The sequence below is a fragment of the Capra hircus genome, chromosome 7 (assembly GCF_001704415.2).
Source record: "Capra hircus breed San Clemente chromosome 7, ASM170441v1, whole genome shotgun sequence".
Lineage (NCBI taxonomy): Eukaryota > Metazoa > Chordata > Mammalia > Artiodactyla > Bovidae > Capra > Capra hircus.
Window position 1 is genome coordinate 29,479,753 of NC_030814.1, and position 15,669 is coordinate 29,495,421.

The 15,669-nt window shown below is 40.3% G+C and overlaps 1 protein-coding gene across 2 annotated transcripts in view; it reads right to left on the reverse strand.

Moving 5' to 3' along the window:
• Positions 1-15,669, reverse strand: part of RASGRF2 (Ras protein specific guanine nucleotide releasing factor 2) — a 253,030-nt gene that overhangs the window by 157,526 nt on the left and 79,835 nt on the right. For both annotated transcript variants that reach the window (XM_018050061.1, XM_018050060.1), the window contains exons 3-4: positions 4,256-4,403; positions 1,916-2,005 (exon numbers count right to left, since the gene is read on the reverse strand). In XM_018050061.1, coding sequence (XP_017905550.1) covers positions 1,916-2,005; positions 4,256-4,403 — 238 coding nt within the window. The remainder of the gene's footprint in view (positions 1-1,915; positions 2,006-4,255; positions 4,404-15,669) is intronic.

The window sequence follows — 15,669 nt, forward strand, 5'->3', positions numbered from 1 at the left end:
CAATTTTCATAATAGGCATTCACACAGTTGTCATACCTCAAGCAATAAAAATTAAAAACACATTTTAGTAGAATTATGTGGAGAAAATTATATGCATATTATTTGGAGAAGTCATACGGGAAATTTCTGTGAACCAATTTCAATTTTTGGTCTCCTGAAGTTTAAAAATTATGTTGCTATTTGTAAAGATCAGCATAGAGTATCTAACTCATTTGTGGGACTTCCCTGGTGGCTTTGATGGTGAAGCCTCTGCCTACAATGCAGGAGACCCAGGTTCGATCCCTGGTTCGGGAAGATCCTCTGGAGAAGGAAATGGCAACCCACTCCACTACTCCTGCCTGGAAAACCCCATGGGCAGAGAAGCCTGGTAGGCTATAGTCCAACGGGTCGCAAAGAGTCAGACACAACTGAGCAACTAACACACACACGCACAATTCATTGGTAAACATCCCTTTCCACAGAGACGTCAGTCTGACTGGGGACATAAAGGGCAATAGAGTTAAATTCAAAACCTGTTAACAAATTTAAAAGTAAGGTTTTTTAAAAATTATTTCCATTATGAAAGAGGAAGACAGGAAACTATAAAATGTATTTTATCATTATTCCTCCATTTAACAGAAGTGTTTTCAAAAATCAACTGAATTTGTGTTAAATAAAAGAATCTGCCTGCAATGCAGGAGATCTGGGCTCGATCTCTGAGTCAGAAAGATCCTCTAGAGAAGGAAATGGCACCCCACTCCAGTATTCTTGCCTGGAGAATTCCACGGACAGTGGAGACTGGTAAGCTAGCTACAGTCCATGGGATTGCATAGAGTTGGGCATGACTTGAGTGATTAACACAAACAAAATCTATTTACTTAAGCAATATTGCCTTCTGTGCAAAAGCTGGCTTGTTTACTTGCTAACATTTTCTACAACAGGACAGTACTACAATTGTATTTTACTGATATCTTTGTTTATATGGAGCTGCATGTTATTAAAAGAATCGCAACAGCATTCATCTTGTAACAATAACATAAACCAAATTTAATTTAAAGATTTTCTAATTCTAAGAGAGGAATGTTTTTATTTTACTTTGTTATTTCTTGAAAACTGAAAACAGTGCAACTTAGTCCTGAGCAGCTTTTCTATTGCAAATTCTGAGCAATATTTAAAGCTTTATTGCAACTGAAAGAGAATAATTAATTACCTAGCATCGGAAAATAGGAATAAGAAAAAAATGAAGAAGAAATAAAATTCTGTCACTGTGCACCTTTTAACATAATATTAACACAGCTGAATCAGTGCTTTTACACAGGACAACTAAGACTGTGAAACTCAAAACCAAGATGACTTAAATCAAACACAGTAGACTAGAGAGAGTGACAGGGTCTGGTTAATTGCAGAAGTTGTATAGTTGTAAGTGACAGTAAGATGGAAGGAGTTGCTGATTATGTGGATGTTAAACAAGAAAGAAACAACAATAAAACAGAAACCTGAGCAGATGTATTGATTCACTCAGTTTTCTCACATGCTCAGAAAAATAAACTTCTCTAAATAAACACTGAAGCCTAAAGCTAAAAGAAACATTTTTGAAGTGTAATTAAAAAATTATTCCCTAAAATATAAAAGTGGCACAAACACCAGAAAGTTCAGCAGCACTTAAATAACCCAAATGGAGAATACCACTGTCTTCATGTCCACCTTTAGCATCCGTCTCACAGAATCCACACATGGATTGCCAGAACCGGAAAGAAATCTCAAGCCAAAGCTTTTCCAGGGAAGTAATCATGTGTGATAATTCTGAAGCAGAAGTCAGGAAGCCATTGGGAGAGAAACACCAAGACTGTTCTTAGCTCAGAGTCAGGGTGGCAAAGACATCACTACGGAAAGACAACTGGTCCCCACTACACTCGCCCAAAGCTGGAAACCCTACCTTTTTGATCTTCTTGATGTCTGGATCCTCATCTTCTTGATTGCTTTGGTAAGGTCTCATTCGTTCCTTTGTTTTATTAAGAGCGATAATCTGTAACACAAAATTGGTCCATTTCATGATTTGGGAAACACTAGGCTAACGCCATATATCACAGGAAGTTATGCTTACAAGGTAACTTATAAGATCCTCAGGAAACATTTGCTTTTCAGGCACATTATCTTCATTTGATGCTAAGCAGGGGAAGCCTGAACTTTACCCCAAACTTGTCTTATTATGCTGCTAACAAAAGTGCTTATAAGAAGTGACTGTGGAGAGTGTGAACGGGGGCCTGGGTTACAGAAATGTGAGTCCAAAACTAGACCCTGACTGCCAGCGATGACCAGACCAAGGCCTTCTCAGCATCTCAGGGATATGTCAAGCATCTCATCAATGGCAGCTTCCTGTAAAGCCCTCTGATGCAGTGACACTCAGTTCCAAGCGCTCATGCTTTCTAAAATCAGCCTGCAGCCTTCCAAGCACACAGAGTACAGCAGAGTCACAGATCTCCTAGGGAAAACGGGAACTGCAAAGAACTCCAGAGCCCTGGGGCTCGGCCAAGCCAGTCAAGAAAACACAAAAAGACAAAAAGATTGAAACCACCTGGGGGATCTCTTTATAGCCTCAGCTCATTTTTATGACTCAAAACCAGGTAGCCTCAGAACCACACTTAGCAGTGAAATTCCTTGGACAGAGTATCTCTATCACTCAACTGCAGGCTCCTGCAAACTTAAGGACTGATCCAGATTTTACCAACAAGCAAACACTAAACACGCTGAGATCATAATTGCCCACTCAGACCTGTCTTTACATTCTGTCCCCATTACCAAACTCTCTCCTCTGCCATTTTCCTGGCAGGGAAGTGGGCAAATAAAAGGAGTAGGAAATAAATTACAGCTCCTGTCAATGACCACACAAGTCAGACCTGCTACTGACAGTCTGTGGCTGCAATATATATTCAGACTGAAAAAGAACATAGTGAAGGCAGATAAGCACACACAAATAAATACTGGGGAACACTGCTCGGTGCTGAGTTTCTCTCATGGAGTAAATGCCAACCTCTTTCACTTAGCAGACAAGCATCTGCTCTGGCTAACTGTGGCGAAGACAGAACACAATAATTTTGCTTTAAATTACAGTGCCTGATATAGTCTTTTAAAATGCAGGTTTGTTATGTTTTCTGTTGTTGTTTTCACTATCTCAGATTTCAGGGTTGGATCGGGAAGTTAACAACACTAATGATATGGTGAACAGTCTGCAACTTTTCATCCTCAGAGAGGCAATTGGATCCCAACGGGAACATCAGCTTAAACCCTGCTCTGTCTGCTGAAGGTGAGGTACAGGGCAGCAGGAGGTGAAAACCCTCTCAGAATTTGCAGAGTAAGTCTCAAAAGAAGATGTGAGGAAACAAAGAAGAAAATGTTAAATGACAGAGGAACAAGAAATTACTCAGATTGAGGAGCCTGCGGTTTGTTTCTATCAACAGTTACAATCAGCGGTAGGTTTCATTCTGTCCTGTTCTTTTCTTTGAAGCTAAGAGGACACTATTGCACCACTGGTCAGAAAGAGTAGAAAAACTTCACTTTCTACATTCCTCTGCAATTCTTCAGGTATTGATCACTTCCCACAAGAGATGACAGGACAACACGGGAAGGTACACTCAGGTTTCTGTATACACGTGGAGGCACCTTGAGGAGAAGGGAGGACCCACAGACACTGCAATGGCTGCCGTCTCCACGACCACCTGAGTCAGTCTCACTCTCTGGGGGTGCAGAGCCTGAGAGGTTCGCAGTCAGGGTGGGGAAGGGAGGGAGGCAGGAATCCCAGCTTCAGGAAACAAACGCATCCTAGCATATGTCACGTACTTTAACCCAAATGAGTTTTTCAAAATTCTATAGAGAAGGTTGGACTCTTTGGACTGAGAAAAAAAGCAAAGACTTTCTGACTTCATCTTTGGACCTTCTTTATCTGTCATTCAGACTTTTACACTGAATCTATGACAGGTTCACAATAATCATTACTATGAATCCATCTGAAAACAGATAAATACTATAGCCAATTCTTGAATATTCGAGCAAAGGAAGGACATCAGGTGCACAAATAATGTAAAACAGCATATTATTCTGATATTTTATTGTACATATTTACCTAATCCTAACTTAGAAAATATATTCATTCCTCATGTACCTGTGATGGTGGAGGAACTAAGTTTGGGATCAAAATTTTGCCCCTATAGGCTTTAAGTAACCATAAGGAGATGACAATAAACATGAAACAATGAGGCGTCTATCAACTAGGAAATACCTCTGATTTAAGCCTTTCGATTTCTGTATCTTGATCTTCAAGTTGATGCCGGAGTTGGTTAGCTGCAATTTTTTCTGTCTCTACGATCTGAACTAGATGAATGTACTTCTGCATTAATACTTCCCTCTCAATCAAAATGTCTGCATAACTTAAGAGAAAATTACAGTTAGTCATTGAGATAGTATTCTACACAGTTTCATATAGAACAGCATGTTTATTTAAGAAGAAGCCATAGAGTTTAACTAACTCTATGTAAACATTAACGTTTGGCTTGCATTTCATATTAACTATGTAGGCTTTGAATCATCACATTTTTAAATAACCTTTAGAAGAGTTTATTTTACGATGGCAGCAACTCACAACTTTGTCATATAAATGAGGAAGATGCAAAGCAAATCTATTATTTTATAAAGAAAATAGTGGAACTTATTTAATAAAACTGAAGTCTTTGAATTGATGGCACATATTTAAAGTGTTTCCCGGAGTAAAGCACTAGCCAATCAGAACAGACCAACTACCAAGCAGATTGAACGCAGGAGCCATCAGAAGAGGCCCTGGCTGGAGGGAACAACGATGACTGCACCAGCCTGGCTCTCTTCAGGATTATGGGACCTCTGAATTCACGCTTCCCAAAACCATTAGAGGCAAAAACTTCATTCTAAAAACAAGTGTAGATTCTTGGGCCCTGACATCATCAGCCTAACTTGTTTCCACTACTTTGGCCAAGTGTGAAAAGCAAGACATTCTCTCTTAGATTTTTTTATTGATCTCTATGGCACCCAGATTTTTGCTTCCAGAGCTTCTTGTGCTATTTAGGGTGGTAAAATGTTTATTTGTCCATTCCCATAATCTTTTCCATATGATGTGATAACAGTAATAAATAATAACTATTTACTGAGCATGTGGGGTGCATCACATATATTCTCTTCCTCCCAGCAACCCCAAGAGACAGACTTTATCACTTCAATTGTACAGAGAAAGAATCTGATCCTCACAGCTAATAGGTGGCAGGGCTGGGATTCAAATCAAGGTCTATCTGACCCCAAGCTCATGTTCTTAACCACAAGATAAACTGTCTCTCTAATGAGAAAGAGCACACTGGATATAAACAAGAATATCATAACAGATAAGTTTTGAGATATCTGCCCCCTTGATATATCTTCTACCCCCCTACCTCTTCTTTGAGAACCTGGGCTGTGGCAGTCCTGTTTACACCACAAAATCTGCTCTCATGATCACATTGCCCTGGTCTAAAAAGAGATGACTGGCCCAAGCTAAACCAAGCTGGATTATTTCTCTTTGGAATCTGGGACTGTGCCTCTGACTTATTTGCTTGAACTGAGATGATATAAACTTGGAAACTCAGATCACTATTATTGATCAGCCACATTTGGCCACACCCATACCAAAACAAAGATAGAAAAGAATAAGAAGATGTTCAGAAAAATAGACGAGAGAGAAAAAGTCTGAGACAGAAAGGTAAATACTTCCTGTAATTACCTTTGACCCTCATGATATCTGAATATAATTTTACCCTTGGGTTTGGTGAGATCCTATTGCAGTTTCCATGTAATAAATTCTCTTTCTAACCTATACTAGTTTGAAACAGATTTTTGTTACTTGGAACTAAAAAAGTCTTAAGACAATTCTAAAAATCACAATTTTAGTTCAGTTATCTCAACCTTCTCAGCACTTACATCATGTGTGCCATTAGTGTTAGAAGAAAAAAAAAAGCATAGTGTCAGCAATATTTTAAGTCACTTGTTCTAAGAAATTACCCTAAGAGAAGAAAGAAAGGCTGTGTAAGTGTAAACGGGAAGAGGGGGAAAGGAGAAAAAAAAGGCATGGTCCTCAAAGAAATATGCTTTAGGGTACTTTAAAAGGAGGATGTGATAATAAAGCATGAGAAAGTTACTTATTATAATAAAAACTCCACCCTTTCTCACCAGTTTTATTAGAAATATGCCAAATTTATTACAAACATGTTAGATCAGTGTTAGGTAGCAAAAGAATATTTTATTTTCTTCTATAAAAAGAAAAAGTCCAGACTAGCATGTAGAGCTGAATTCATGCAGACTCATCATTGATATATCTGCCTCCCTTCATTTCCAAGGTCCTGCTGAAATGCTAGGAAAACTTGTTTTTGTTTAAGGAAGGAAACCATAACAGCATTATAAAACAGGAAAATATGTCATCAACAGACCAGAAGTTTTATGAAATTCTATGAAGAGAAAAACCAAGAAGAATCAGAATGGTGGGAAAATCAGAGCAAGGAAACCACACAGGCAGACCCCTTGCACAGGCATGGTTCCCACCAAGCGCGGCCAGAGAAGCTCCAGGTCCAGAATCAACAAACACAAAGGACAGGAGACAGCAAGGGAAGGATCATCAGGGTCTTTCATTAAACAAGAGCCTTCAGAACATCTGGAAGTTAGGTTCCTCCTCTTCTCATTTTACAAGATAAAGAAAGAAAAGGTCCAACAGGCAAGAATGACATGTCCTCAAGTCAACGAAGATCAGTGTACAAGGAGACTCTGGCTTCCACCTTATTATTGGCCTTCTCTTACCTTGCCGGTTTGTGCTGGCCACTGCCATGTCGTGAGCTACTACATGGAGAGGCCCACACAGACAGAAACTGAGAGGGGCCTCAGCCAACAGCTGATGAGAAACCAGGGCTTCCATCCAGCAACTGGCAAGGAAGTGAATCCAGCCAACAATCACGTGAGTGAGCACCGTTCGAACCTGCAGGTGTGGCTGCAGACCTGGCTGACACCAGGATTGCTGCCTTGGGTCCTCAGGGCAGAGGCATCCAGCAAAACCATACCTAGATTCCCAAGCCACAGACACGGCAGGGGACGGCAAGTTGTTTATTGTTTTAAGCACTGGAGAGTAAACAAGCGGCAAGAGTTAATAAGTAAAGCCTCAAATGAGCAAACAGAAGAGATACTAGGGAAACGAGGCTAATCAGGCAACAGAGATTTATTATCTTCAGAGAGATATGGAAGGATAGTAAAGCCCTAAAGCAAACAGTGGCTGGAAAAGAAGTGATCAGATAAAAGGAAGAGTTCTTGGAAACAAAAACAATTATTGAAAAATTTCAGGTCAATGAATGTGCCAACCAATAAACCAGACATGGCTAAAATCTAAGCTGGGTGGTGGCAGAGATAAAGAACACTGAACAAAAATACAAAGAGATTAAAAATAGGAGAGAAAATTTGAGCAGCCTGGAGTACAGATCCAAGAAGTCTAAAAACTATCTTATGGGAGTTTCAGAAGGAAAAAAAAAAAACACAGAGACTGTGATGGAGAGGAAATAATCAAGAAATTCAAGAAGCCTTCCTTGAACTGAACACAGTACAGTTCAAATAGAAAGGCTGATCCAAATGCCAGAGAGGACAAATTTAAAAAATGTCATACCCGGTCACACCCTGGTAAAATGTCAGAGCTCTAAGGACAGAGATGGTGACTGCAGCCATGAAATTAAAAGACGCTTACTCCTTGGAAGAAAAGTTATGACCAACCTAGATAGCATATTGAAAAGCAGAGACATTACTTTGCCGACTAAGGTCCGTCTAGTCAAGGCTACGGTTTTTCCTGTGGTCATGTATGGATGTGAGAGTTGGACTGTGAAGAAGGCTGAGCGCCGAAGAATTGATGCTTTTGAACTGTGGTGTTGGAGAAGACTCTTGAGAGTCCCTTGGACTGCAAGGAGATCCAAGCAGTCCATTCTGAAGGAGATCAGCCCTGGGATTTCTTTGGAAGGAATGATGCTAAAGCTGAAACTCCAGTACTTTGGCCACCTCATGAGAAGAGTTGACTCACTGGAAAAGACTCTGATGCTGAGAGGGATTGGGGGCAGGAGGAGAAGGGGACAACAGAGGCTGAGATGGCTGGATGGCATCACCGACTCGATGGACGTGAGTCTGAGTGAACTCTGGGAGATGGTGATGGACAGGGAGGCCTGGCGTGCTGTGATTCATGGGGTTTCAAAGAGTCGGACACGACTGAGCGACTGAACTGAACTGAAGGATAGAGAAAAATCATGAAATCTTCCAAAGAGAAACCGTAGGTTAGCTAAAGAAAGTGAGTATCAAGCAGATGCGCTCCTCCTCAGTAACCCAGGGAGTTAGATCACAATAGAGAATTGAACACCAGCCTTGATAGTTGGTACGTAACATTTGTATAACCATGATGCAAATGCCCCTCACTGTTTTTTAATTTTCTGAACCAACAGTGGCTTAATTAAACTTATAGAACAGAAGGTAAATGTTTCAAAAAGCTTACAAACAGAGAATAAATAATAGAGAAAGTAATAAATCCTCAGGGTTAGAAGAGAGAAAAGAACAATAAAAACATATTAAAAGTCTCAAATTATGTATCTTGCATAGCAGAGAGCCAATACATACCGTCCAAAGTTGGTAAATTAACAGAGGCTTAATGATATGATTTTAAGATATAAAGTCAACCACTGTAAGTAACACAGAGGGGACAGAGGAAGGAGAGCTAAGAGATTTGTAAGAGTGTTAAAGTCTTCATCTTTATAACAGGGAGCCAATAATATTGCTTAAAATTATTGAGTCAAGAAATAGATAAAAGGACTTCATAGAAAATAGTATATGAACGAATAATAAATACAGAAAAAAGGTGCTACTTAATCATATAAGTAAAAATTGTTCCTTTCACAAGGGCTTCCCTTGTGGCTCAGCTGGTAGAGAATCTGTCTGCAATGAGGGAGACCTGGGTTCAAACCCTGGATTGGGAAGATCCCTTGGAGAAGGGAAAGGCTACCTGGCCTGGAGAATTCCATGGACTATATAGTCCACGGAGAAGGCAATGGCACCCCACTCCAGTACTCTTGCCTGGAAAATCCCATGGACAGAGGAGCCTGGTGGGCTGCAGTCCATGGGGTCACTAAGAGTCGGACATGACTGAGCGACTTCACTTTCACTTTTCGCTTTCATGCATTGGAGAAGGAAATGGCAACCCACTCCAGTGTTCTTACCTGGGGAATCCCAGGAACGGGGGAGCCTGTGGGCTGCCGTCTATGGGGTCACACAGAGTCGGACACAACCAAAGCGACTTAGCATCATATAGTCCACAGGGTCACAAAGAGTCAGACACGACTGCACAACTTTCATTTTTCAAAAATTGTTTATCAAATTTATCAAGAGTTTCAGTAAATAATGCTCCTCAGCAAAACAGCAAAGATATGTTAAAACGGCTATACTACTGGAGTGAACTATGTTACAATATGCATCAAGATACATTAAAAAGGTCATACACATCCTTGGTCATAGTAATTACACTTCTAATAATCTAACCCAAGGAAAATAAACAGAGATCTGCACAAAGATGTACAAAGAAACAAGATGTGCATTCATTAATTATTTTAATGAATATAAGAAAGTGCAAACAGTCTAAATGTACATGTATATAACATGGAAGTGATTAAACAAGCAATAGTCGATCCACACAGTGGAATGATACATGCCATTTACAATCATATTTTGAAAGAACTGTAACATAATAAAGACATAGCCAAGACTTACTAATAAGTGAACAACAACAATAGCAAAAACTCCAGGAGATAAAAATAAACATGTTTTGTGTATGCACATAAGTTCCATTGCAGAGAGAGAAAATTATGTATATCACAGATATAAGGGTTGGGAAGGAGGGGTGACCAAGAGGGAATGATAGGCACTCCAAATAGAAACAGCAGTGTTCTCTCACTAGTACAATTATGGGTAATTTTTAATTAAATTCTTTTGTGTTTTTCTGCATTTTTCCAGCACCTCTATAATTTTAAGTGGATGCCCCACATACACCAATCCTAATGACAGATATTTACTCTGTGAGACAGGATTATGTAATGTTTTTTTTTTTTACTTTCCTTTTTTTTTAATTTTTATTTTTACTTTATTTTACAATACTGTATTGGTTTTGCCATACATTGACATGAATCCACCACGGGTGTACATGAGTTCCCAATCCTGAACCCCCCTCCCACCTCCCACCCCATATCATCTCTCTGGATCATCCCCGTGCACCAGCCCCAAGCATTCTGTATCCTGTATCAAACATAGACTGGCAATTCGTTTCTTACCTGATAGTATACATGTTTCAATGCCATTCTCCCACATCATCCCACCCTCTCCCTCTCCCACAGAGTCCAAAAGTCCATTCTATACATCTGTGTCTCTTTTGCTGTCTCGCATACAGGGTTATCATTACCATCTTTCTAAATTCCATATATATGTGTTAGTATACTGTATTGGTGTTTTTCCTTCTGGCTTACTTCACTCTGTATCATAGGCTCCAGTTTTATCCATCTCATTAGAACTGATTCAAATGTATTCTTTTTAATGGCTGAGTAATACTCCATTGTGTATATGTACTACAGCTTTCTTATCCATTCATCTGCTGATGGACATCTAGGTTGTTTCCATGTCCTGGCTATTATAAACAGTGCTGCAATGAACATTGGGGTACACGTGTCTGTTTCAATTCTGGTTTCCTCGGTGTGTATGCCCAGCAGTGGGATTGCTGGGTCATAAGGCAATTCTATTTGCAATTTTTTAAGGAATCTCCACACTGTTCTCCATAGTGGCTGTACTAGTTTGCATTCCCACCAACAATGTAAAAATATGGAACGCTTCACGAATTTGCATGTCATCCTTGCGCAGGGGTCATGCTAATCTTCTCGTTATCGTTCCAATTTTAGTATATGTGCTGCCGAAATGAGCACTGTAATGTTTATTTCCTTCTCAATATGTCCCTATGACTTCAAATTCATTCTTTCATTCAATGTTTATTGACTGGTACGTACCCAGAAATTGTTCAAAGCACTGGATACAGGCGTAAACAAAACAGAAAAAAAAAAAAAACAAACCCTGTGCTCTTATGAAGTTTACACTGTAGTACAAAGTGAAAAAAAAGGTCTTAATGACCCAGATAACCACGATAATGTGGTCACTTACTTAGAGCCAAACATCCTGGAGTGCGAAGTCAGGTGGGTCTTAGGAAGCATCACTATAAACAAAGCTATTGGAGGTGATGGAATTCCAGCTGAGCTCTTTCAAATCCTAAATAATGATGCTGTGAAAGTGCTGCACTTAACATGTCAGCAAATTTGGAAAACTCAGCAGTGTCCACAGGACTGAAAAGAGTCAGTTTTCATTCCAATCCCAAAGAAGGGCAATGCCAAAGAATGTTCACACTGCCATATAATTGTGCCCATGCCAGTAAGGTTTTTCTCAAAATTCTTCAAGCTAGACTTCAGCAGTATGTGAACCTAGAACTTCCACATGAACAAGCTGGATTTAGAAAAGACAGAGGAACCAGAGGTCAAATTGCCAACATTCTCTGGATAAGCAAAGGAATTCCAGAAAAACATCTACTGCTGCTTCATCGACTATATTAAAGCCTTTGACGGTATGGATCACAACAAACTACGGAAAATTCTTAAAGAGGTGGGAATACCACACCACCTTATCTGTCTCCTGAGAAACCTGTATATGGGTCAAGAAGCAACAGTTAGAACCGGACATGGAACAGTGACTAGTTCAAAATTGGGAAAGAACTGCATCAAAGCTGTATATTTTCACCCTGCTTATTTAACTTATATGCAGAGTACATCATGCAAAAAAGCAAAGAGGAACTATGAAGCCTCTTGATGAGGGTGAAAGAGGAGAGTGAAAAAGCTGGCTTAAAACTCAACATTCAAAAACCTAAGATCATGGCATCCAGTCCATCACTTTATGGCAAATAGAAGCGGGAAAAGTGGAAGCAGTAACAGATTTCATTTTCTGTGGCTCCAAAATCATTGTGGATTGTGACTGCAGCCATGAAATTAAAAGAGGCTTGATCCTTGGAAAGAAACTAATGACAAACCTAGACAGTATATTAAAAAGCAGAGCTATCACTTTGCTGACAATGGCCCATATAGTCAATGTTATGGTCCTTCCAATAGTCATGTATGGATATGAGAATTGGAGCATAAAGAAGGTTGAGCACCAAAGAATTGATGCCTTCGAATTGTGGTGTTGGAGAAGATTCTTGAGAGTCCCTTGGACTGCAAGGAAATCAAATTAGTCAGTCTTAAAGGAACTCCACCCTGAATAGTCATTGGAAGGACTGATGCTGAAGCTGAAGCTCTAATACTTTGGCCACCTGACGCAAGGAGTCAGCTCCCTGGAAAAGATCCTGATGCTGGGAAAAATTGAAGGAAAAAGGAGAAGGGAGTGGCAGAGGAAGAGATGGTTAGATAGCATCACTGACTCAGTGGACATTAATCTGAGCAAATGCCATGAGACAGTGAAGGACAGGGGAGCCTGGTGTGCTGCAGTCCATGGGGTCGCAAAGAGTCAAGCATAACTTAGTGACTAAACAACAAGAACACAGCAAAAGAAATTAACATAAGAAAAACCTGTAGTGTTCTGTTGCTGTTTCGTCCTTCTCCAGTGGATGTTCACAACCTAGGGATTGAATCCATGTCTCCTGCATTGGCAGGTAGATTCTTTATCACTAAGGCACCTGGGAAGCCCAAGCAGTATGCTACTGGCGATCATTACCTTAAAGGAAAAAAACAGAGGAGTAGGAGAAGGCAGTGACACCCCACTCCAGTACTCTTGCCTGGAAAATCCCACGGACAGAGGAGCCTGGTAGGCTGCAGTCCATGAGGTCGCTAAGAGTCAGACACGACTGAGTGACTTCACTTTCACTTTTCACTTTCATGCATTGGAGAAGGAAATGGCAACCCACTCCAGTATTCTTGCCTGGAGAATCCCAGGGACGGGGGAGCCTGGTGGGCTGCCATCTATGGGGTATGCGTCTATGTCGCACAGAGTCGGACATGACTGAAGTGACTTAGCAGCAGCAGCAGGGAAGGAAATGGGGGAGATGGGGTTACAATTTTAACCAGGGTATGAGAGAGGGTCTTTACTGAAAACCCAGCACTGGAGTAATGAATGATCTGAGAAGAGAGCCTTGGGGCCAGCTCAGGAAGAGCCTGCCAGGCAGAGGAAATAGCAAGTGCAAAAGCAAGTGTGGTGGGAGTGGGTCTGGCCTATATGGGAATGGCACAGTGGCCGTTTACTAGGGGGCATACACGAGAGGCAGAAGAGGGGACAGGATTTTATGCAGGTAGGGTTCTAGAGACCAATCTAAAGTCTCGGTTTTCACCCTTTATGAGATGCAGAACATTAATCAGAGGCATGGCAAGATCTGACTTCTTTACAGGATCACACTGGATGCTGTGATATGAAAGGATACAGCTTGAGGGGTGGAGTATAAAGAAGAAAGGGAAACCAGTGGAATTTCCACAATAATCCAGGAGAAGTGTTAAAGACTCGTCCATGCTGGATGGTCATCTAGACGATCATCAACCATGGGACCTGGCACAAAACAGTCATTCAAATGAAATCACTGTCAAATCAAAGAAAATGTCACTTCACATGACTTGTTTTGCACAGTTTATTCTTCTTTACAAAATAATTTTCTTTTCTCATAAGTTTCAAGTCATTTGAAGTATTTCATTGGGTCTCCCTAGTTTACTCTTATGGGGATATTGTCCCACCTTAAAAATCATAGGTTTTTTTTTTTTAATGTACCCCACTAGTAAAATAAAAAATGTACTACAGACTGGATCAAATCAGTGAAGACACATGTATGGCTTCCCTTTAGTGTAAGAGTTTTCAGAGCACTGTTATTTCTATTCTACTATATTACCAATACATGTTTTGTCTGATTATATTTTCTGGTTACTAGATGATGCTCAGGTCTAAGTGTTTCAGTCTAAACTACTCATTACTTCTGTTTTGCAATTTATTCACTTATTAGTTTTTGTTATTCAGTTTAAGGTTCCTTGAGAAAAAATGGTTTGTCATTGCCAAGGGAAATAATAAAATTAAGCCATATAAATGAACATGATGAAAACCAAACTAAGCTGTTGAGTACCAACAGATGGCAAGTCTGAGGAATATATATGGAGTAAAATATTCTTGGGTGATATTTATAATCAAAACCACTACTCCATGCAAGAGAGAAGAAATATTCCAGTAGAATCCCAAAGAGTCCAGAGATAAGGCACAGTATAAAATCACAGGCCATAAAATTATCAGGAAGGAATTTTACTTGGGCAGAACCTTATCCTAGTTATTCTGCCAGGTCTTTTTTTTTTTTTTCCCCCTTCAGCTGCTCCAGGTCTTAGTTGCGGCATGCAGGATCTTTAAGTTGAGGCACGTGGGATCTAGTTTCCTGACCAGGGATTGAACCTTGGGCCCCCTGCACTGGGAGCGCAGAGTCTTAGCCCCTGGACCACCAGGGAAGTCCTTTATCCTAGCTATTTTGATTGAAGATATATTTGCTAATGAGGGAGAGATATGTGTCTAACACTCTAGACAATTATAATTACACTTAGCATATATATCTAGCATATCAGAGAAAGGGAGCGAACTATAGTAAAACCCAAACTGAAAAGCTGTATAATGGGTAACTGAAGAAACATTCCCAGGATTATGCTCAATTTTATTGAGAAAACTTTGGAATCAGCATTCAGAGGCATCGTGGAATTTTTGGGAACTGGAGAAAGCCAGTTCAGGATGACAGCATTGTGGTTCCCAGCTAAACAATGTTTGAACACAGGCAGCAGCACCCTTATCTAAACAAGACCAGGCCTTCAGGCATCATTATAGCCACCTTAACATTGCTACCCTCCATTTTTTTGGCTCTCAAATGCTCTTATATCAATAGGTCCACTCCACTGGCTTATCAATATTTTCCAGGTATCACATCAGTGTTAGAAGTTCTAACACTAATTTATTCCCACTAATCTCTTTTTTTCTACAAACAGGCTCTTCTTTCCTACCTTGTCCCCTTTACAATAAGTGGAAACTCAAGCATCTCTGTTAGGAGAGATCAAAAAGAGAAATAAAATTTAAGGACTAAGGACGTCAGAGTTGGACTATAAAGAAGCTGAGTGCCGAAGAACTGATGCTTTACTGTGGTATTGGAGAAGACTCTTGAGAGTCCCTTGGACTGTAAGGAGATCCAACCAGTCCATCCTAAAGGAGACCAGTCCTGAATATTCACTGGAAGGGACTGATGCTAAAGCTGAAATTCCAATACTTTGGCCACCTAATGCAAAGAACTGACTCACTAGAAAAGACCCTGATGCTGGGAAAGATGAAAGGCGGGAGGAGAAGGGGACGACAGAGGATGAGGTGGTTGGATGGCATCACTGACTCAATGGACATGAGTTTGAGTAAGCTCCGGGAGTTGGTGATGGACAGGGAAGCCTGGTGTGCTGTAGTCCACGGGGTCACAAAGAGTCGTACATGACTGAGCAACTGAACTGAAAGCTCCCTCTTTTAAACACTGCTTTCTTTTCAGTTCACAGTTATAGTTCATTACTT